Raw genomic sequence first — 24,563 nt, 5'->3', positions numbered from 1 at the left:
CAATGATTGAATTACAAAAAACGAACATGCAATGATAAAATATTATAATAATTATAATATAATGTACTTAAGCAAATATTATAGATTTAATAAATAAATGAAAAATTCCAAAAATTTACATTCACGTTGCAAAAAACATCGCCAATAATCCACACCAGTGGTGCACATTATTACTTTTTAGTTGATATCGCCCGATCTCGGTTGAGATCTGAACACCCAATGCTGAATTTTGGTTTTTTCCTGGGCCGACTGAACGCCACACTTACTAAAAACCGGGTTTGGGTGTTTTTTTCTTGGTGATAACGGAAAATATTAACACACTATATAGTGAATATAGTACATCTTTCTATCAAATAACCATGAATGACCAGGGACTGGATACGAAGAAAGTGTATACAAATCGTGACGAAATCCTATTGATTAGTAACGGTTCTTAGCGCCCGTTTGATTGCTGCGTACACTTTTGGGCCAACCTAATAGTAGCATCGCGCAACAGAACCGTGCGGACCTTTAGGACGCGCCGTTGTTTCATATTGTTTGTATTCGTATTGCGTTCGTTGCCGGCGACGGTCGACTGTGGACTCTGGCTGACTTACTTTCTCCCTTGTGCTGTTGCTCTCCGCTCTCCGTTACCTGCGCCAGCAGTGAGTGTTTGTGTGTATACCCGAGAGGCCGACCGTCTGCTCTGCTCTCCGCCGCAAAACCGTCTAGTGTGCCAGAGCGTGTACTATAAAGGCAGAGGCAGGAAGATATTCGTCATTCTTATCCGAGTGCGTGCGTGTGTAGTGCAGCTTAATTTCGCGTTTGTTGCAGCCCGAACCACATCGCTCAGCAAATAATTTGACCATTGATCGCTCCGTTCCGAGCATACAGAGGTGAGTGAAATAGTATTTAAATGTACTAAATAAACCGCAGCAAAACGCAACACATCCACGAAGCACATGAACAGTATCAGCGTATCTTTAGCACCCGGTGCGCACGCTTACTACCACTTGCCTTCGCTGTCTGTGTGTGCGTGTGTCTGCAACCGTGCGTGCGTATTTCGTGATACCGCGTGAATGCCCCATGCGTACGGCATAGAAACAGTGAGAGGGAGAGATAGAATAAGAGAGAGAGAGAGGGAGACAGAGAACAGTAAAGTTACCCCTTCCTGCGCGTGCTCTTGTGCAATCTTGTAGCAGCCAACCTGTCACTTTTTTTTCGCGAATCGAAGGAAGCGAACAGAAAACGAAGAAACAAAAATATTCTTCCCCACGCGCGACCATTCCCCCCATTTCCCTGCCGGCCTACCTTCTTCAAACGGAAAGTGACAGTGTGTACCGCGTGGACGGGAAAAAAGAGGTCCCTCCCAGGGGGCGAGAACAGGGTTCTGTAGGAAAGCAAACGTGATTTTGGGCAGTGTAAAGCACCTGCAGCGGAAGGCAAAAGTGCGTAAGGTCAAGCAAGGTGTGAAAATAGGGCAAAGGGAAGGCGAAGGCCCTTTTTGCTAGTAAAGGTCGTTTGCAGTGCTTTGTGGAAGAAACTAGGCGTGTGTGTGTCATACGGAACGACACACACACACACAGTGGCGTCTTTGTTACCCATTCTTAATCGGTAAACTCCCCGCAAAGATGGCCCTCGTGCCCTTACGCAATGTCCTTCAGCGGGCACACTTCCGACCAGGACTTCAAGGTCTTTTCGCAGCTCTTTCTTTTCCACTGCCTACTTGCCTGTGTGTGAGTGTTTGTGCGCGAAGTGCGTTTTTGACCTACAAAGATAAACCGTTCTTCCGACTCTCTTTCTCTCCCGCGTTCCCGTGTGTGTGTGTGCTGTATTTTTGGGCTGGCGATGAAAATCTTGCCGGTGACTGTAGAACTGTCATTAAAGGGAAGGCAAGGCAGTGGGGTGAACAAGGGGGAAAGCATTGCATCGATCGTGTTGCAACTTATCAGCTGTTCAAACTGACAGCCTGCCTGCCTGCCTTGCCGTCGCGTGTTCCGCTCTTTTCCCTTCACTGTCTGTGCCGGTCTTTGTTGTTCATTCATCTCGCTCTGGCCGGTTTGCGATCATTATGCTTGGTGGGCACGGATCGGTCAGTACGTCAATGCTGTGTGCAACGCAATTAAAATTATCAAAAGAACGATCCCCTACCACCTCTGTTCCCGTTGGCTTGTTTCATTTCATCCAAATTCCCTTTTATATTTATGTTTGTTTCTCGCGGGATTCTAAAACAAAAAATCCTCACCGTTGCTATGGTTATTTAGCTTCAGCGTGCTTCCGTGCTTCACTAGGCAGAAATACCCCCTTACTTCTCTACTCAAGGCACGACTTGAAGTGAAACAAAAAAAAACACTGTAGCAACAAAAAAAATCCCGGGGAAGATAAAATAGCTTCTCTTGTGCATTCAATACCATCACCACCACCACTAGCAGAAGCAGCAGCGGGTTGACCGGCAGCGAAACGCAGTGCAGAGACAAAACGATGGATGGAAATTTCCACTGCCGCATACCCGTACACACACACACACACTCGCACGCAAGCATAAACGCATTACACACCCTCGGGCTGAACTCTAGCGTGCGAGGTGAAGGGGGTGTTTCGAGTTTTTGCTGTATAACGCCGGTTTGTGCAGATGGAACCGTTTTCTGCAGCCAAGTTTGAAACCAGTGCCGTTTTTTAGATACATTTCGTAGCTCGCTTTTTCGTACATTCCTGAGGTGTTAAAAGTTTTAGATTTAGAATTAAGATTTGAAACCATTGCTAAAAGGTGTGTATTTTTATTAGGTTTATTGTATAAAGTTTTTTATAACCATTTCCTAAATCTATCATGTTAGGATTTGGATACGTTTTTTATCACTATTAACTAGTTTTACTAATTTGACTTTTACTAAATTACTATTGTAATTTCACTTATTACAATAATTACTTTCTCATAGTATGATTAATGAAAACTTATTTTACTTATGTTTATTTATCTTCACATGCTGTTGGTCTTAGCTATCAACAAGTTATTTAGTGAATACTGTAAAAAGCTGTTGATTTTCAATTGTAATTCTATTTCATAGTATTATTTCTTATATTAATTTATGAAAGCTATACAATTTTGCCCGTTTTTCTGCCTAAACGAGTAGTTTAGTCCTAACTTTCAAAACGGTATTTAATTCGACAAGCAAAAAATGTTGATTTACAAACAGGAATTAAAACCAATTACTGTAAACACAATAGTTTATGGACTGATCATTGATCAATGTTCAATTTAATTAATCAAACTATAATTCAAAACAGTATAAGAGCTCCAGAATGTTAGTAAAATTAATAAGAATCGGTAGGAAGATGTAAATAATCTTTCCATTTGTTGTTAAATATTCTAATCTTTTAATTAATATAATTTGACACGTTATTATCTTTTCTTTAAAATATTGAATAATCCATTTTATGCACAAAAAAAGATCCAGCTAATGAGGGTTAAAGAAGGTAAAAGTATTTCTTAACCTCATACAATCATTGAGACTGAAATCAAATAAAATATCATTATCTAAGATATTATTTCTCATATTGAAGATATTCGTATCCAGGTTTGAAACTCTTTCATTTGTATAAAAACTACAACCTGTTACTTTTGTGATTATTAATATTATTATTACTGTGTACGCTGTTGGTATCGTAAAGAAAATTGAAGATTTACTGTCAATGAAGATATTAAAAAGAGAATAATTCCAATCACAAAATAAACCAAATAAACTTTGAAAATCGTTCCACAGCGTTTTTTTTTATTGTAAACCAATTGTGGCTTTATTTATAGCCTTGTATCTCTTCATTTATCACATTCTTTCCCTTTTCTTCTTGTGCCTTACAAATTGCCTCGTTTATTGGAATATGAACATGTGTCGTTGGATATTGGACTGTTTATTAAAATTAATAAACGCAATGTAAACATTCAATTGAGTGTGCCGCTACCCTAGGACAGGCCCGATTGGAGACTGAATCTTGAATCTTTAAGCTAGTTCCACTACTAACCAGCAAAAGTTTCGTTTAGGAAGGCTTTAATACGCGTTTTAATTGATATTTGTTCCTTTGGTCCGTATACTAAACCTTCCCACAGTAGCGGACGGCCGTGCGAGATTAGACATTGATAATGACATTGTGGCCAGTTGAGAACGTATCGCGTCATGATCGTCATGATCTTCATGACGAGCACGTTGGAACGAGACTCTTTGTCAGCGCTCCGGTATTGACTCGGGCCGGCAAAGGGGGAGGAAAAAGAACCAAACACGTTTCATTACGATTCTACAACTCACTTCCCAATCTCCTTCCATCATCGGTCGTTGATACGCCAGCGTTAGCACACTTCGTAACGGAAGGCAAAGCACTGGCTGATGTTTTATTTTTTTCGTTTCACCATTCTGCCAGCTTGCATAACACAGCGAAAACCTCGCGTTCTAAGCTCACCCCCGGGGGCACTCCATGGCTCAGTTAGTAATGCGATGTTTGGGGCTTTAGTTTGTGGCGGCTTTTTTGTTGTTGTCTCACTTCTGCTACGATCCATCCAAAACACGCGCCTTTTGTGTGATGCAATGGAGATACGCGCGTTTTGAAGGCTTTGGAGGCGCGACAGCAATTTAGTTGGGAGGCTTTAGGATTTTGGCAGCGCTTGAGGAATTGAATTAGAGGTAGGCTCTGTTTTTTTTTTTTTGCATCGCGTTATCGACCGAAATCGCGAACGTTCCGAATGGTTTATGGGCATGCGAATGAGGCACAAAAAATATCCCAAAAACCAGTTCTTTAGCGAAGCTTGGCGCCAACATTGGGGTTCGATTGCTGAATATGATGAATAGAAATGTGCTGAAATGGATGCAGCGAATGCCAGGAATTAATTTGGCGTAATTTAAATGGTAGCGTCCATCAAATTAAATAGAGTGTAGTATCAGTGAATATTTATGATTACTAATTTGTTGAGCAGTCGAATAGATTGGATTTAAGATGTTCCGTATTTGTTGGATCTATTACATGTACATGTTAACCGTTGCATAAACATTAACTGTTTCTATTGGCTACAACCTTTTTGTAGAAATCAAAATACCAGATCTTTGCTGTAATTTTTTTAAAATAAATCTTTTCTATTTCGTTGAAAGTCGTATTGATTAACCTGTTAAATCCATTGAAACAGAATGTGGGTAAAAACCATGACCGTTGTCAATTTTCGTGACTGATTCCAATGTGTATACTAGTAAAGTTGGGAAAAAATCGGAGACAACTCCAATCCTACTCGAAAAATGTCTTATGCATGTGTAGGTTATGCCAGTATTATTCGTAGTCGAACGGAATCGTCTGAAGTCGTAGTAAGAGTCGTCTGGAGTCAGTATCGACCGAACTTCGGATGATTACAACCTACGCCGGATGATTCTGACTCGGGACAACTACGACTCCGGACGACTCCGACTCTTTTCGAACTGCTATCCTTGGCGGAACTGATGGTTCCGTTTTTGGAGTCAGAATCGAATTAACAATGGCCGGAGAGCGCTCTAGAGAGATCAGCACAAGTGTACTTCCTCAAAGCATCAGTTTTTTCTTCTTCTATTTGTAATAATGCATACGCGAACATTCCGGTCTATAAAGGCTTTCGAGACTTATTCAGTACCATGCAGCCGTATAATCAGTCCTTCCTACGAAGGAGCGGTCCATATGAGGCTTGAGCCCATGACGGACATGTTATCAAGTCGTACAAGTTGCCGATTGTACTACGATAACGCCCCTCCCCATCAATTACTGTTCTTTTTCAAAGAAATTTTTGTTATTTTTGGTTGATCGGACATGAAAATCGTCCAATGTAATAATGGAATAATGCTGAGTTTTTAATATTTTCCTTCCTTTTAATACTGACCGACTGCTAGTGAAGAAATAACAAAATGATTACATCTATAATGACCTAAGAATACTGATTTCTCATTGCCTGAAAAGGATATACATATTTGTTTTGCATATCCAAACAAAGGTACAGTGTTGCCCTAACTAGCTCAACGTTAATTTAAAGTATATTAGTATGGTTAGCCGAGCTTCCTAGAGAAATAATTCTGAGAGTGTCAGCCTGGAGGTAAAGTGAATATCTTTATCGACTTCTCTGACAGGTCTAGATTTAATCAATGTTCATCCATTACGTCCTTCAGAGGTAGGGCTGATCATTCTACCACCATTTCGGCTTACCAATCAGGGCTACCAATCATCATCGAGCAAAAAGATCAATGATAAAAGCAATGAAACAGAACAACTGCAGTAATTGTGCTTTATAGGAAGAAGACACCTGGTCTAAGTCGCTTCCTATCTATTGGAGTTGAAGTTGCGATACGAATTGTAATGCTTTGATTCTGTTTTTTGCATTATTTAAACGTTAACGATAAAAGATAGATACTAATACAAGACGAATAGGGGCTGTCCCGTGGTACAGTCGGCAGCTCGAACGACATACCCGTCGGGAGTTCAAGCCTCGATTGGACCATATCCCCTTAGCAAACACCGCTATTCGGCTGCATGGTAATGAACAAGTCGGGCAAGAATGAAGAATATCGATCGTCGGATCATACTTAATCATCATCTCCATGATGCGTGCGTCATTGCAGTTCATTGAGTATGTCTTGTTAATCCATCAATTCCATTGAATTGATCGAAAATATTTCTTTCATTACTCATCGAAGGTGAAAGGGAATGAACAACGCGATAACAGTATAACGGTGCCCGCACCGGTGTTATAAAATGACACCGAGAAGTGATGATGCTACCTGCGACCCTTTTTTATCAATTCCTGGTTTGCACGTGGTCCCCTGATAAAGACACAAGAGCCTCACACGCCCCAAGCGATCACGCTGCGGTCGGCCAGTCCAGAGGAAATCGAACTGTCTTATCGTTTTACTCTATCGGTCGGCCTTCTAATTTGCGTGCCTCTGTTTTTGCTGTCTAATTCAGTTCCGTTATTTCTTTTTTGCTCACTTTCGACCTCGTCCATCTGCTTATCTGCTGTGTGTGGCAGTACCGGTCAAGTGTGGTCGTACAAGGGCAATTTTTTTTCCTTTTAATGTTGCAGTCGAGGACGATCCCTCCCAAAAAAAAATAACGAAAATAATACGCTCTTCCACACACGCCTTTGCTATTTATTGCACCCGCTTCCTCGGAAATGAGGCTTGGGGATGAAATAAAGGAACGGGGTATTGATAATAAAAGTATGCCCGCAATCAATCGCAGACATTCCTGTGACCGGCAGGCAACGGGGCAAAAAATTCGCAACCACAGCCAGCCAGCCCCCACACACCAGCCATCCTGGAGGACGATTTATGGCAATGACCGGGCGGGCCGGGTACTGTGAAAATATTGCGTAGTAGTAGCAACTAATCGCGATGATATAAGCGGCGCAGATAGTGAGGAGATAAATTGGCGCAATAATTTACTCGCCTGTGTGTGCAGCTCGTGGTAATGTTTATTTCTTTTCGGGGTTTTTTGTTTTGTTGCTGCTTCCCTGTAAAACATGTGATTAGATTTGAAATGGCGCTCCGCGGCATGAGTCGGATGAAACGGGTACCGTTTTGTGGCGGAGAGTATCAATCGAGCCGACGTTACATTGTGCAAGAACAGCGGGTGTATTTGTGTTTTATTAGAACGATTAATTAGTTTATTATGAAGTTGATGCGTTGTGCCCTTACAGGGACCTTGAATTAAATATCAATTAAGTAGAACACATCCACGGGAACGTTTTAGCGTGTTTCCATCACAAGGGTTGTTTCAAACCGGAACTCGGTTGACAATTGTGATTATGATTAATCTAATTTTAATGAAGCTCGTTAATGTATGGGGTTAATGATTGATTTGAAATGGAGTGTACAGTGATTCAATACGTTTCCACGATAAAAAAAGATCATACTTTGTTCGAGAAATTTGCAACTTTAGAAAGAAATGAACCTCTTTCTGTAATCAATCGATTGTCTCCTACATCATAATCGTCTAGACTAGCTAGTAGGAGGAGGAGGAGAAATAGCGAACGTAACCATCGATGATGACTCTTCCCTTCGGTCCATAAAGTACCAACCACGTACCACTTGCGTCACCAAGATAAGCTTATCGCCACCGTCTCGCGTTTGTGTGTGGGGTTTTGCGTTTATGACACTGCTTTCCCCCGTCGTGCTTCGCATATCTTGGCAAATTAAACTGCACTCGGGCATCAATATTGCTGACCTTTGAAAAGCCTCCCAGCAATCGTGGGCAATCGTGGTGCGTTTAAATTGCGTGGCCTAATGCCGATAGCGTGCCACTAATCCTCATACAATCCTCTAGCAGTTATTCTAACGTATCGTGAAGGCTTCTAAAAAGCCATCACACTTTGGAATGATCGTGCGAAACGCAATGGGTTTTGCAACACCGTTGATGTACTGGTTGGACAGGTAACCTACTTGCACACATAGGGAAATTAGTTTGCAGCCCTTACTGCTTATTAGGTTGCGGAGGTCTAGTGCATAGAGCATGTTTGCTTCTTGGAAAACCTTTATTTCGCTCCCTCCGGGAGGTGCATGATGCCTAGCATTTTACTATTTAATAGTGCTAAGGAAATGCATTCCCGAATTAGCATAATATTTCACTTTCGACGAAGGAGCACAGGAACCTTATTATACAAATGGAAAGCAAGAACACGCAACTGCTCCGGAGTTTTTCGCTGTCCGGAAACGAAACTCGATATAGGCGGATTTCTTGTGGAACAGTTCCTTCTAGGTGGTACAGCTAGCGGCGGACGAATTGTGTGGTGAATTGTTAAGCATGACGTTTTATGTAACGTGCCGGCAAAGCTGGTAACGTATGGTGACCGTTAATTGGATGAACGCCTTGTCCAGATGGAAGTGAGCGAGACGGGAATATCTAACGTTCTGGATTTTCGAGGAAAATGCACTACTAAAAGAATGATTCAAAGGTTAAGCTGAAATTCCAAGTTGTCGGAAATGCAGCTTTTCTTACTTCATTGTTGTTAGCTGACACTAGAAACCTGTTGTTGTGGGTTTAATTGCAATTGATGCAATATAATCACCAACACCAAACCATTTTGCTTGCCAGCACTATGTAGCAATCACAATAAACATTCGGTTTCGCGGCTTGATTACTACTCGTTCACCAGTCTTGCTGGAATAGATTGACCGTTTAAAGAAATGCGCACAAAATTGCATCCACACCAATTGATCGATATGCAACACGCTGCTCAATTTATATACATTTTGCATCCCCATTGTGCGGGCAACCCCTTAATACCCCACAATTGAAGGCGCCGTGCCTTCGTCCATTCATTAACTGCAGGCCCAATCTTCAGGAAACGGTCCGCGTGTCCAATTGGACGCATTCTCTGTGGTTACCTATTAAACGAAATGCGCATTACTTTCGCGCACTTTTGAAGGATGGACCGTGCCCCCTTTGCGTGTGCGTCAAGATTTGTTATGGCTAGAAATAGAATGCATTTGATGGTGTGACAGCGAAAAAAAAAAATGAGAGTCATGGCGGACAAATCAGTTCCCGCGGGAAGGAAAATAAAAGTGCCCGACCATGCGCGACCAACCGACGCCCGTGCGCAAGAAGTGTAACGTTCGGTCGACGCGAAAGCGATTGATACGAGCGGCTCTTGCGTTTGGTGGCAATCGGCCCAGACCAGGGCACATTTACCCCGGTCCATCCCGGGCTGGAACTGGACCAAACCGGTGCAAACCGAAATGGTGGGACGTGTGCGTATGAGACAGAGGGAGGGAGAGCGCATGGTGGCGACATGCGCCCTGTTGTGATGAGATACTGCGGTTGATGGCTAGAAGTTTTCGGGTGGACACTGCATGGCCATTGGGTGAATTTATTTAAATTGATATGTGTACACGGGAGGGTCTGAGACCTATATCTGACGATCTCTCACTTTATCTCTCACACGGTGGCGGGAAGTGGATGTAGACGTTGAATCTTAGTTTGTAGGGCAAGTTCTAAGGAGAAGCACTTTAATATTTCGTGCAAGATCAGAAGATGGGAATACTTTGTAACGAAGAGATGGTGAATTCAACATACTGTAGTGTTTGGGTTTTAAATCCCTCGTATAGACGCAGGATCACAGGTATTCAAGCTCATTAGTGGCAGGGTCATGCCGAGGTCGGATACGCTTATTTTACTATCGTAAAATACAGATTCTTGACTTTTAGGTTTTTAATGATTCTAACAGTCCTTATTGTATAGGTTTACGGAACTATTGTGACCTGTCTTTTCTTTGTATTTTTGAAAAATTCCATTTTTTGGCACAAATCATTACTGATCCGACATTAGAGCCTGTACTTATCTTGCTAAATCCAAACACATGGGAGCAGGATACTCGTAGAATCTGGACGAATTGCTTTTCGTTCATTTATAGGGAAATTGATTTAGTATCATTTAGAAATCCGTTGTGGTTTTGTTGTTAATTCAGTGTAATAGTAAAATATTGCTTCGTTATTACATTGCAATGCCATTTTCAATACCTGATTTCTGAAAATCAATTTTGTCTCATCATTATTTATACTTTGAATATTAGAATCCAACCATTTCATTTTGAATTATATCACATAAAAATTGTGTATTTATCGTTCCGGCGATTGTTTTGAAATACTACACTACTTTTCCATCGGTTTTGCACTTCAGCTGTTTGAACAACCGTTACGCAATCCTCACAATCGTTTCGCCCATAAAAACGTCCACAAATAGTTTCCTGTGAACGAAAACTATATTACCGAATGCCGCAGATGGTTGCAATTTGTTAAAACCTTGACGCTTATCGACCTGCGGCGGGCTTGCAAATGTCGGCAATTCACTAGCATACAATCTTTGTTTGTACTACTCTCAGCACACAAGAGAGAGAGAGTGAGTGAAAAAAGACACAAGGGTGTGGAGTGCACATTACATGACGATAGTGTAAGCTCCACCCGAACGGATAATGCACGATAAAAAGTGCATTCCCACCAAGTACGCCCGTCAACCACGTACCACTTTGCAAGCCAATTGATGGATAGACAGCGCGTGACAACGTGGCATTCTAATGTATGGTGATAAAAGATTACAATTGACGCTTGATTGGTTATTTGCTGACCTTCCAGGGCACGTATGGGTTGTTACTGGTCTGTATATTACAGTTCTTAGAGTTCTTCCAACATCTGGCAGGTTGTTTGTGGAAAGGATTACTACGAGACCTGTGATAGAGTATACATTACAAAGCTAATATGAGATTGTGATGTAAAGCACGTAATAAACCACCAGGCAAGGTAAATGTTTGCAGTGTGCTTTTGGGAGGAGTCGCTTTACCCGTGCAATTGAGTTATCTTGAAATTGCTGAAACTTGGAAACAATCCTTCCACAATAAAAAAAGACCCATCCATCTTCGGATGTGCAATGAGAGCAGTGGGGAGCTGTTTCTAACCCAGCTCGATTGCTCTTTTCTATTATCGAACTGGCAAACAATCAACCAATATTACATTCCAAGGTTTTAATGTGTGTGTCATCTGGCTAATTCTCGATGACACTTTCATTGACAATTTGGCAGTTGCTTGATCGTCGCCTGGCCCCTGGATCTGGGATGTAATCGGGACTGATAATTCCGTTTTCCAGATTCAGGAACGGCGGGCAAGGGTTTGGCGCACGTTTCAGACTGTTGACTCAGCCTCATTTGGCTGAATAATTGCATTGGAGAGGTGGTGGTGGTGGTGGTAGCAGTGGTCACAGAGGTTACCGGGGAGGGACATCGCTTTACGAGAGATGATAAGAACCCAGCGCCGGTGTACGACACAGGGGAATGGGTTGATGGGAGCGATGGGAATGGAAGGAACGATTCAATGAATCTCTCATACCGCGCGGCACTGAGGAACGCCCGCCGTATCGTCCATCCAGTTGTTGTCTGAGCGTGGTACGATGTGGAGTGAAAGTGCGATGCCAATGTGGACTGGCTGACGAAGCGTTATGGTTTACAACGCCGTCAGCAGTAAAGTCAGACTGCATCGGCATCCGTTCAGGGAAAGTGTCAGTTGCTTGTGTTGTGAGTAGAATGAAGAACAAAACGTTATACCGTGTGTGTGCTTAAGTTGTGAGAAAATACTATAAATCTTCGTCAGTACTACAGTAAACGTAGGTTAGTTGCCTACACACCAGCAGGCCAGTGGTTCTTATCATTCCCTGCGGGTATCTTAAATCGGGATGATCCGATAAGACAAGCTCATTTACCACGAAATCAACCCACAGCATGTCGCGCCACCGCGTAAATTGCGAGTGGGAATTTCGGACACCTTTTGGTGTAATCGTGTGCTATCTTATCCCTTTATTTATCATTTTGTGGATGGCTGTGTGTTTGTGTCCGATTTTTCTCGAAATGAAACACTAAGAAAAGGATTAGTGTGATTATGTTGATTCGTTTCACCTGTAAGGGAGAGTAGCGTTTCGTGATAAGGCACCATGGTGGTAGTGACCGCGTCGTTCCCATTGGGAGGGAAATGGGGCTCTCTTTTGCTACTATATCCATAGCAGCTTTTGCGATGGAATTATTTAGTTTGTCTTTGCTAACGGTTGCTACAGAGTCTTGTTAGCTGTTAGGGTAGGTCTCTCGCGTAAGTATTAATGTTTGGAGCATTGGAAATCACATATCTTGTGTACTTAACGCAAGAGCTAACGTTGCTCCTACAAAGTTATTCACAATACTCCAAAAACAAAACCACACAAAAGGCCGAAATCCAACTCTCTGTCGAACTTCAAAAGGTTGAATAAGTCTGAATTTCCACCCTGACCTTCCCCACGTATCTAAGATACATTAGAGTTCGGAGAAGTGATACAATTGAGCCTAGAAAAGGAGGTTCATTTTGACAAGAAGAAGAATAATAAGATTCCAAAATATTGTCCAAAACGTCTCAAAAGTGTCTTCTTCTATTTGGCGTAAGTCCTACGTGGACATGCCGGCCTATACAGGCTTTCGAGACTTAATTCATTACCACGCAGCCGGATAGCCAATCCTTGTTACGGGGGACGGTACATTCTAGGCTTGAACCCATGACGGGCATGTTATTGGGTCGTTCGAGTTGACGGGACCGCCCCAAAAGTGTGTTTTATTCGATTGTTTAAGTCTTCTCGGTCTTAAAAATAACCAAAAGCGAGGGTTCTTGACCACTTACTTAAGGGAATGATTAGACGCTAACATCTTTATTGGAAAAGATATCGATAACTTTAAATGCTTTGATTTTGTATTAGCATTTTCATTTTTTTATCGTATAAAACATTAAGAAGACTTAAATGTAATTCAGGTCTGGTGCAGCTTTACAACGGTTATTGTTTTCTGCATCATTTTTTCATTTTAACAGCATTATTCAACGCTTGCGAGATGTTTTCCAACAATACGCCTGTCACAATTATATGACAGCTGTTGAAAAACATGGATCGAGTGTTGAATAATGATGAAATAGTGTTGAATAATAATGATAACATTAGAAACTGACCAGGGCATCAGTTTGATTTGCATTTTATTGTGGAGCTTGAGATGACTGGTGTGTCAGTCTATAAATAAACAGCTTTATTGAACATTATTTGCTTCATTGAGTTGTTCACTGTCTGTTTATTATTTCAGCAAATCATCCTACCAATACATAGTTTGTTTGATTTTGCATTGAACTTTAAAAATACAGCATAAGAAACCACTCCCAGTAAACCCATCCAATATAGTTCACACCGCCCAAGTGGCCCAATTTCTACCAACTTTGCACGCACCGGTCGAATGGTGTCTCGTCCGGTTGACGCCAGTTTGCCAGAATGGTCCATTTGATTTCCCACCAAACCCCCCCCCCATCCTTCCGTCCATCCATTCTTTCCTCCACGGATGTCCGCGGTACGGCTTTCGGTCTTCGACCTATTCTGCTGAAAAACATTCACCATGTCCTTGGATTGGGTGGCGCATCATCGTCATCAGCAAAGACGTCACTGCGCCGGCGATGACACAACCATCCGAGACCGGCCGGAACCGAATCTTAGTAAAGGGCGGTACATAGGGCGGTGTTTGAAGGGTTTTTTTTTGTTACATTCGGTAATAATATTTTGGAAATAATCTCAATTAACAATCTGTACGGATTTGTGGAATTAGTAGCAAGTGTGCTGGTTGGCAAGTGGCCACTTTGTTTTCGGGCAGCAGTGCCATAGTCTAGTGACGTCTATGGCGAGATTTATGTAACGTGTTGAAATGTTGTTTTTCCACTGCAAAATCGGGCAAATTGGAATGCCGCTGTGAATGAGCTGGATTTAAGGGGGAAAAAATGATTTTTGTTTTCAATTTTCGTTCAGTTCACAACAGATCTCTTTGAAGTCGTCCTCCCTTCAGGTTCAAGGGTAAGGTGAAGGCCGTTCGCCGTTTTCCGTCAAAGTGACAACGTCGTTTAATTTACATTCTTCCTTGAATATGAGATGCCAATTGCTTTACGGCCTGTGTAATATATCATTCCAACATTCCCGCTCCATCTTCCGACGCCTTTCCTGCTGAAGGTTACTAAAGAACTCACTTCATTTCTCGCCTGTGTGTGTTTGTGTGGACGCAAATTTTGTTTTTTCCCGGTGGACTTCATTAAAGCACCATCTAATCCGTATGCTTGTTTCTATATTTATACTTTCAGATACTGCCAAACCGAGGCGTTCGGCGTCCCGCCGCGTGCACAACAAACAAGGTGTTCTCCGTTCCTCCGATTTCCCTAGCCCGTTCATTCACGTGCGGACCAAAGCGTGTGTGCTTGTGTGTATTGTTTGTGTCCGGTTTGCAAAAAGAAGTGCGCAAAGCAAATTTGAGTGAGAGTGTTTTTTCCCTGTGTGTGAGGGAAAGATCGCAAGAAGATCGCACCAAGACAACGTAGTGCAAAGAAAGGGAAAAGCAGCTCGAGTGAAGTGAACTCGCCCATCACCCTGACATTCGCGGGCTAACGTGCAAAGAGACAACCGAAGCTTCTGTTTGCAAAATGTGGTCCGGCTTTGCAGCTTGCGTAGCAGAAGCCTGACACGACACGACACGCCGTGTGTAGCTTCTTCCCACCCTACGCAAAAGGGGGAGTTACCAGCACCGCGTTGAAAGGAGCAAAGCGGAGTACGACCAATCGTACCCGTAGTTGTGTGTGTGTGTGTGTGTGTGTTCGTACCACCCCATAGAGAGCCACCGAATTGTCCGGCTTGATGAAAGCGCACCCGGCGGCACGGGAAGCAACGAGCAACGCTAGACGCCGCGGCCAGTTACACGCACTGCTAGCAACACTTATGCATTGTGATCGGGAATACGCGTCCGCCACCGAATCCGCCACCCACTGTCTGCGCTATCTGCCCAAGGACCCGCGGCTCAGATCGACGGGAAGACCGCAGGACCCCCGGACGCCCGGAATAACGACCATTCGCCGCACCGACATCGCCTTCGCCACCATCGCCACCACCACCGCCGCCCGCGCCGCCAGCAGTAGCAGCAGGTTAAATAAGAGAAGCAATAATTGTAGTAGTAGTAGCAGTAGTAGTGGTAGTAGAGACAGTAAATTGAGCCGGAATACCCACACCAGCGTGAAGCTGCTTCGTGCTCGTGCTATTTGTGCCAGCGCCAAAAAGAATATCCGTAGTAACATCCGTTCTATCGGCGACGACGCCAGTACGTGGCCAGTTTCGTTTGCGTCGATCGTAGCGAAGTGGGAAGAGGAGGAGCAGAAGAAGGAGCAGGCAGGTGTTAGTAGCAGTGGCACCTTGACCCGCCTTTCGGGACAGCTGTTCGGTCGCGTCGTTTAGTAGTGGTCGAGCACGGTGATCGACACCTTTCCCCCGTTTGTACAACACTGCCACTAGAGCGCGTACGGAAAAGCATTTAAATTAAGTGTGTCTTAGAGTGTCCGTGTGTCTGTGTGTGTGTGTGTGCTGAATGAACGATTTCGTCTGGCCACACAGAAGCAAACCGCAACCACTTGGGACCGTGCGTCGAAGCCAGCTCGAATACGATGGTGCTCGAAATACGCGTTACCGATCCGTCGGAAAAGTCGATCACGCCGGAGCGGGTGAAACCGTTCACGGAGGAGCAGGAGGATCGGCGTAACAACAATCGCCACTCGCCCGGCCGCATCGGGCGCGATGAGCTCGAAGCGATCAAGACCAACCTGCTCAACACGAACGAGGTAACGTTCAGCACCGTGCTCGATACGGACCTCGGGCCGCCCGGTTCACCGCCGGGGCGCGGGGGCAATTATGGCAAAAACCTGAGCATGGCACAGCTGAAGGTCCCGGGCGTCGGTGGTGAGCCCGCTGGCGATGGTGGAGGCAATGGTGGTGGTGATGGCACGCGCCGCATTCGACTGATTTCCGAGCTGTCGGAGGCGGACTCGATCCTGTCCTCGTACCACGAGGGCGGGTACAAGAAGAAACCGCCGAAAATCCCGGACGGCGGGTACGGTTGGGTGATCGTGTTTTCCTCCTTCATGATCTCGCTCATCATGGACGGCGTGTCGTTCTCGTTCGGGCTGATCTACACCGAGCTGCTCGACTACTTCGGCGAGTCCAAGTCGAAGACGGCCTGGATCGGGTCGCTCTTCATCGCGGTACCGCTTCTGTCCGGGCCGATCATGTCGAACCTGGTGGATCGGTACGGTTGCCGCAAGATGACCATGCTCGGTGGGTTCATCGGGGGGATGGGCTTCGTGCTCGCCTCCATCTGCCAGTCGGTCGAGCAGCTGTACTTTACGTTCGGCATCCTGTCCGGGGTGGGGCTCGGCTTCGGCTACGTGACGGTGGTCGTGTGCGTGGCCTTCTGGTTCGACAAGCGGCGCACCTTTGCGACCGGTATCGGGGCGTCCGGCACGGGCATCGGTACGTTCGTGTATGCCCCGCTGACCCAGTGGTTGATTAACAACTTTGGCTGGCGCGGAACGACGCTCATACTGGCAGGCACGCTGTTTAACATGGTGGCGATGGGTGCGCTGATGCGCGACCCCGAGTGGATGATCGAGGAAAGCCGGCTGGAGAGCAGGGCGCAGAGCATCCAGACGTTCTCGAACTCGAGCGTATACCTGGACGAGATCAAGAAGCTGATCGAGACGGGCATCCCGAAGGAGCACGTGCTGGACACACTCGTGACGAACGTGAACACCGAGGCGAACCAGGCGATACCGCCCGAGGACCCGGCGATGACGAAGAAGTACTCGAGCGAGGTCGCACTGCCGACGTTCTTCAGCGAGCAGGAACAGCACGGTGCCGGCGGTGGTGGTGGTGGCCCACGTGCTGGAGGAGGTAATTTGCACGCCAGCCATCGATCTCTGCGCCATAACGTGCTCACGAAGGAGACGTTCAAGCGTAGCGGCCGGTTGGCCCAAGCGAAGGCACGGCTCGCCAGCACGGAAACGCTCAACTCGTACGAGAAGCTGTCCGACGAAGAGGAGCACGAGCACCACCCGGATGGCGTTAGTCTTGGGATTCACGCGTCGCTCAAGACGCTCAGCGTGGCCTCGCTGGAGGACGGCTATCTGAGCGAGAAGCGGGCGCAGGAGCTGCACGTAAAGGCGGGCGGCAGCACGTGGTCGTTGGATGAGGTCGCACTGGCCGGCTCGCTGGTCGTACCATCACCGCACGGTGATGCGGCAAGCGGTGGTGGCGTCGGTGGTGGTGGTGCTAGTATTGGTGACGGTAGCCGGACGGAGAAATGTCGCAGCTTCCGGGGCAACTCGCTCGATGTGGTGTACGAAAATGAAATCTTCAACCCGAACGTCGACACCAACGTGACGCTCGTGGTGCCGAAGCAAACCAAATGCCTGCACCAGCGGGCGGTGGCACCACGGGGCGGCGGACTGAAGAAGCAAACTTCGCTCGGCCGGCAGCATTCGATGCGGTACTCGAACTTTTACAAGGACATGCGGCTGCACCGGAACTCGATCCACTATCGCGGTGCGCTGCTCAACACGCACCGGTACCGGTTGAAGGCGTCCTCCTGTCCGAACATCTATCGCAACTCGATGACAACGATCGCCAAGGAGCAAGATGAGGTGAGTTTGCACGCTCGTTAATAGTCGTTGCGTTGTATTGTTTTTTAGCGCCACGTTGACATTGGAGTGGTTCGGCGGCAGGTCAAAAGCGTAATTAGCACGTTCGTTATAATGAAGAATCAGACAAAGGAAACGGTTGATCGAGTCTTGCTCTAGAGCAGATAAAATGACAACTGATCGTGCGTAAAGTTGTCCGTTTGCGGATGCTGATGTATTCAAATGCAATTCAATCGTTAATTGCGCAAACACGTGCTTCGCGTGCAAAGCAACCATGCGTCTCCATTAGTAAGCAAGGTCACGTGGTTAGATTTATGTTTTAAATGTCGAAGAAGGCATTGATTTTTTTTCAAATTGCACGTTAAATGCTTTTAATTTTATCTTCGCTTTGGAACCAAAAACTGTAACCCTGTCACTGGCAACCAAAAAAACATCATATGCCAGGCAACCGGGCTACCCGGGTAGCCAGCGACTTTGGAGGCTTATAACTGAATGCGTAATCCAATAACGATGTTGCATTCTGAAGAAAATTAAATAAACTAATGCAGTTTCTATAACTGTGCATAGATTGGTTCAATTCGCTACCGTTTTTAAGTTATAGGTTTTTAAAGTTGACAGGATTTTTTTGAAAATAATTACAAAAATAAAAAATAGTTTTTTCAGTACTTTACAAAATTTTCACAGCAAAATGGCTCTATTAGTTTTGAGAACTATATATTACACGTCTTACATAGATTTTTCAGATTTTTTCTACTTACTAATTAAAGGGATAAAGGAGTTTCAATTTGAATAAAAACCGTTACATTATAACCCTTGCTGGTAGAAAGACACCAACAAGAAAGTAAATATCCACGCAACGTTTAAATTCAGTCTCTTTACAATGTTTAATCAACATAACTAACCAATAGCGACCATTTTATGAAGTTTTCGCATTTGTAACAATTGTGAATTTTATAAAATTATGACGACAGGTGTGTTGTAACGGTTTTTAGCTCATAGAAAAAATCTGAAAACATATGTTAAGCGTTCAATATACAGTTCTTAAAATTATTAGATCCATTTTGATGTGAAAATATTGTAAAGTGATAAAAAAGTTTTTATCGTTTTGTATTTAAAAAATCCTTTCAACTTTGAAAAGCTATAACTTAAAATCGAATGGAACCGGAATTTTGACCCTTGTTATAGAAAGATACCAATATCAAATTAAATTAGTTTATTCAGTCTCTTCAGAATGTTGCATCGATATTGGAATAGCGCCATCCATAAGTTTTAAGCATCCAAAGTTGTGAATTTTATGGAATTATGAATATGGGTATTGCAAAAATTAAATTCAAAAAAATAGGTTAATTATCTTATTATAAATCAAGAAAAAATCTAAAAAAATGTCCAAAACAAGATTCCAAATTTCAAGTCCACCGATTTTCTGGAATCCGAGAAATGAGCAATCAAAATCGATTTGGCTACTCGGGTAACCGAGTGCCTGGAATAGGGTTAAAATAGTCTAAAACAAAAGACATGAAAACAAAAATGAAAAAAGGATATATTTTGTGTAGTTGCTTTTCTACAAAGAATCCTATAAAAAATTAATTCTTAAATATCCTACTTGTTTTCAAGAAGTGAAGGACATAATAAATTTATAGTTTTTTTTACTCCATTTGGCTTAGAAATATTTCGGAATTAGTAAAACACATTTTACTAATTTTAAAATTTACTCTGAGGTGTACGTCGAAATAATCCGCACCCAATCTGCAATTCAAATCAGTAACTGATAATCAGTAACCTATAACAGACCTAAAATCGAAACCAAACCCATACCGGTCCTGGAACTGATATTGAACGCATATCGGTCCTGGACATGATAAAAAACCTATACAGGTCTTGGAACTGATCACGAACCCATACAGGTCCTGGAATCGATACTGAACCCATACCGGCCCCAGAACCAATACTGAACCTTTACCTTCCCTGGAACTACTTCCGATTTGATTCCATTTGACCCTGGAACTGTACCTGGAGCTAATTGGTCCTGGAACAGATTCGAAACTCAATCCGGTACTGGACCTGATCTCAATTTTATTCCAATTCTGGAACTGTACCTGGACCCGTTCCGGATCCGGTACAAAATGTGAACTTCTTTGGGTATTGGAACCGATGCAGTTCCTCTTCTGACCCAGTAACTGATTCCGCAGGTCGACGAACCATATCTGGCAGTATATGGGCAGAATAGCAATAGCGTAGGAATTTTAGCCTAGATTTTGTTCTTGTTTGCTCATTGGTTCAAACTTTTAATATTTTTTTGTCCAATTCTATCATCTTTGTTCAGCCATGGTATGGAAGTTTCATCGACACGCTGAAATCGATTTTCGACTTTTCGCTCTTTTTCGAGTTCCGCTTCGGCATGCTGTCCATCTCGACGTTGCTGCTGTTCGTATGGTAAGTGGAAATTCGACACTTTTGCCTACCCTCTAAATTACGTCAAAAGCATTAACAATTTCTTCTCATTTAAGGTACATCATTCCGTATTTCTACATCCCCGAGTACGTGCTGAATTACAAGTACAGCGAGCAGGACGGTGCGAACCTAATTTCGCTGATCGGCATCACCAACACGATCGGCATGGTCGGGCTCGGCTGGCTCGGCGATCAGCCCTGGGTAGATGTCGGCAAAACGTACGGCGTCTGTTTGGCATGTAAGTCGATCCTTTCGCAATCAGTCCTTCCCTTTCTCAAGAAGCAACTCAAAATAACCTTGCTGCGTGTCTTCATTTTGCAGTTTGCGGTGCATCGATCTTCGTCATGCCGTGGCTCATCTGGAGCTACCCGGCCATGGTGGTCCTGTGCATCATCTTCGGCTTCACCTTCGCCAGCACGTTCTCCTTCACGCCGATCATAATGGTGCGGTTGGTCAGCTTGGACGATTTTACCGTCGCCTACGGTCTGGTGCTGTTGGTGCAGGGCATTGGCAGCTTGATCGGACCTCCGATTGCCGGCTTCCTGTACGACGTTACGAACCGGTGGGACGATTCGTTCTATGCGGCCGGCTTCTTCATCTTCCTGTCCGGCGTGTGCGCTTGGCTGATCGGTTCGCTGGAACAGACGGCCGACAACGAGGAGGAGCAGGACGATGGCGAGAAGGAAAGTGAAGCCCTTAGCTCAACGGTCACGGCCTAAGGCCGGTTGCTAGGTAGACAGAAGGGGGCTGTGCGTAACTGTGGTGCCTTTTGTACTTATATTCAACGAGCCGGTGTGTGTGTCCGTCGGTGTTTAGTTTGTTTGTTGGAGGTTCTAAGCGATAGCAATGATAGCTTTTCCTTTCATATCACGTGTGTTCACAGCAAGCCTTACCGGTTAGGAATTTCTAATACAACCTCACAAGGGGGGAAACAATCATTTCCCCGTACCTACCGACTCCTCAAAACTCAAACGCGAAGGACATCACCTACCTCAGAGCATACAGTTTTGCAATGCAAACGATGTGTTTGTTGAAGTATTCGTAGTCAAAAAAGGTTGAGTGTTTACTCGTTTTCTTTGTGTTCGGCTTTTGACGTCATTAGAGAAAAGTTTCCATATCTAGCTTAGAAAAAAGGAAGTAAGAAACAGCTACAACAAGCGCTTTCCGTAGTTCAAACGAACGTCAATCGAAGATGCTGCCTTATCGAACGGTGAAATGATGCCCTGAAATGAGGGAAGAGAACAAAAGAGCGTTGGGTGGGAATGAATCGTGATAGGAGGATTAGTCTGGTAGGAAACGGAACAGGGAAATCAAAGGAGAAGGAAGCTTAAGACACTATTCTCCCCTTTGGGTCGTGCTGTAATCTGTTATCGATAAGACAAATATGCAATCTGGTAGGAAGAAAGAATTGGACGAGATCGAATGTTATTAGGCCATGCTTTCGCGCTTTTACGCGCCAACCCAATGCTGCACCCAGCAATGCGCCGGTTTAAACGTGTAGTTAGAACGATTCTTTGCATCCCACTCTAAGTAGGAGAACGTGATCTTGGAGGAGCTTTTCTTCGGCGGTTAGAACATTTGAACAAAAAAACTATCCCACTTTCCCCCCACCCGCTTCACCAGGGACCACACCATCATCATCAGGCTGCCAGTAGTAGAAGGACACCTTTTCGAAAAAGGGATGTAAGCGAACATATATTTAACTCCACAGAGTGTGTGTGCGTAGTGTACTTTTGCGTAGTGTTTAGGCAAATCCGCCAATTAAGGTTTTATTAGTTACGAACACACTTAAAGGAAAGCAAACACAGGGCTCTTGTGATTACAAAAGTACTTTGCAGGGACAGCAGGTTCTTTTTTATCATTTCTTTCACTCCCTTCATCCCCCCCACTCTCTCTCTCTCTACGTATATAAACGCTTAGGAATTTAGGAAACTTAGGAAACAGTTTAGGAAACATGTTAGTAAAATCTTCCGTGCACCGGAGCGTGATAGAAGTGTAGTGTTAGGGAGGGGATATTAGAGTGTGGTAGGATCGTTTTTAATTTTTAGCATCCGTACTTACGTGTAAGATGTACTTTTTTTTAATTTTTGCTAGTTAGAATAAAATTCCCCAATTCCCCCAATCACCTTTTCATTCGTTAGTTTTTTTCATTTTCTTTTGCTCACTGATTAGCTTTCCACTTTTTCCGAAAAGAGAGAGAAAAAAATCAATATTCAATTTAATTTCCAGTTCCTATTGTGTGTCTGTGTGTGTTTGATTTTAAATTGTTTTGTTATCTTTATTTCTGTTTATTAGCTTTACGTTACTACACCACATTGCAGGTAAGGTGGTCTCGACCGGTCGGTTTACGAACGGGGCACGAGCTTTCTTTACCCTGTAGTTTCGTGTCCCTTTTTATGTTTTTTTTTACTTCTTCTTTACAATCATCAGTCGATTGTTGTAGTTTACCATCCTCTTTATCTTTTCGGTATGATGTGATTTCACGTTTGCTGCCAATGTATTGACGCTTTTTTGTTGGTTGAGAAATGGTGGTATTTAGCTTGCAATCTTTTGTTTTCAATTTAACATTAATACTATTTTGTTTAGAACGGGTATTATGTGTGTGTGTTTCCAATGTGTCCGTTTGTGTGTTTTAATCGTATTGTATCGTTCAATTGCACGCAACAGAAGTAGGAGAGGGTAGATTAGCGATACATATTTTGTCTGCGGCGTAAGCAGGCATACGCACAAACACGGTGCCGAAAGGGTGCACCTTTTAGAAGGATGAGCTATATAATAATAATATTTATAAATTAATTGTAACAGGTTTGGGCAATTCGATTGAAAAAGGAGCGATTTTTGTGTGTGTAGAAGTGGAAGGCGTAACTAATGCCCCTCTGATGGGCAATATTCATGCAAGTGCAGCAATTGTTGTACTTAATTAACTTTGTTTAGCTATATCTGATTGAGGTTTTATTGAAACGGATGACTTTACTCCTTTCCTTCTCCTAGCAGGAGCGTCATGTTACAGTCACGTTCTGAGATTGTACGAAAGAAAGCGGGTTTGCATACGCCACAGGCCAAACCAATGGACACGCAAGGAGTAGCAGCGTACAAATACTTTTTCAATGGCATTATCATCATTCAATTTGCGTGATTGTGAAATGAAAAACATTTGGCAAAAGCAAAGGCTCAGGCAGAGGCCGTACGAAACAACCGAGCAGTTGGTGATCCGTGTGGCGATGGTTAATGAAACGAAGCGATCGGCAGTACTCTCTGACCGATGCACCGAATAAGGCTTATACGCAAGCAAATGCGCAGCGACGCTGGCAGAAACGCAATTAGCAGCTGTTTTCACTACATTCCCGTGCGGACACAACGTCCCCATAGGCGGCGTGAAGTTGATCATCACTGACCGTCGAATGTTAGTGGTTGAGTGTGTGTGTGAAATTGTATGTATCTGTATGTGTGTAGCAATAGTGATCAGTGTTAAAGAGAGTAAAAATTTACGTTTATAATTTACTTTACAGCCGCCATCCACCCACCTAGTACACCACCGCGTGCGTCGTTTCGTTTCCCGCCCCGTCCAGCGATGGTTTGCCAGGGGCTAGGCGATCCTTCCTCCCCCTACAGGATGCCAACAAACACAACACAAAAAAAACAAATCGAAATCGTCCCCATCTGCTGGAAGCTTTTGTTGTTTCCACACGGAATGATGTTTCCCATGATGTGCCGCCGTCCGCGTTTTCTCCCTCTTTCTTTTTTTGTCTGTCTTTTGCTTGCTCTGGTTTGGTTTTGTCTTTTTTTCTCTTCTTTTTATTGTTTCAGTTTTCTTACTTGTTATTTCGGTTACGCTTTTCATGCTCTCCACCATTGGTTAGTTTGTTTTTTTGTTTGTTGTTTCTCACGTACACGTACACTTACACACATTCCCCATCACAAAAGATTGGAATTGGTTTTGGTTTGTTTTGGGCTCAGAAGTTTTCTTTTAGTGTTTGCGTCTTTTCCGCTCTCGGGTTTTTCTTTTCCTGCCTATCTCTTTCCCCCCTGCGATTCTTGCCTGTGCGACCACAGAGATCACCCTTTCGAGGACCTTGATGATCGCTTTGAATTGAAAAAAGCGTA

General features: G+C 44.0%; 2 protein-coding genes across 4 annotated transcripts; both read left to right on the top strand.

Annotated features, from left to right (window-relative positions):
- The first annotated feature begins 547 nt into the window (after positions 1–547).
- On the top strand, positions 548–15,798 carry LOC120895846. 3 transcript variants are annotated; one of them, XM_040299522.1, is made up of 2 exons: positions 548–875; positions 14,637–15,798. In XM_040299522.1, exon 2 carries the CDS (start codon positions 15,184–15,186, stop codon positions 15,772–15,774), a length of 591 nt encoding a protein of 196 aa, XP_040155456.1. In that variant the 5' UTR covers positions 548–875; positions 14,637–15,183; the 3' UTR covers positions 15,775–15,798. The 3 variants fall into 3 exon arrangements, with proteins under 3 accessions (XP_040155456.1, XP_040155458.1, XP_040155457.1); XM_040299524.1 differs by lacking the exon at positions 548–875 and adding an exon at positions 11,880–12,120; XM_040299523.1 differs by lacking the exon at positions 548–875 and adding an exon at positions 11,880–12,124.
- Positions 15,799–15,955: 157 nt separating this feature from the next.
- Positions 15,956–22,584, top strand: LOC120895842. The gene is made up of 4 exons (XM_040299519.1): positions 15,956–18,011; positions 20,332–20,441; positions 20,516–20,697; positions 20,781–22,584. The coding sequence occupies exons 1-4, from the start codon at positions 15,981–15,983 to the stop codon at positions 21,176–21,178; spliced, it is 2,721 nt and encodes a 906-aa protein (XP_040155453.1). The 5' UTR covers positions 15,956–15,980; the 3' UTR covers positions 21,179–22,584.
- The last annotated feature ends 1,979 nt before the right edge of the window (positions 22,585–24,563 follow it).

This window comes from Anopheles arabiensis, chromosome 2, assembly GCF_016920715.1.
Source record: "Anopheles arabiensis isolate DONGOLA chromosome 2, AaraD3, whole genome shotgun sequence".
Classification (NCBI taxonomy): Eukaryota; Metazoa; Arthropoda; class Insecta; order Diptera; family Culicidae; genus Anopheles; species Anopheles arabiensis.
This window is presented reverse-complemented; position numbering and strand designations above follow the sequence as displayed.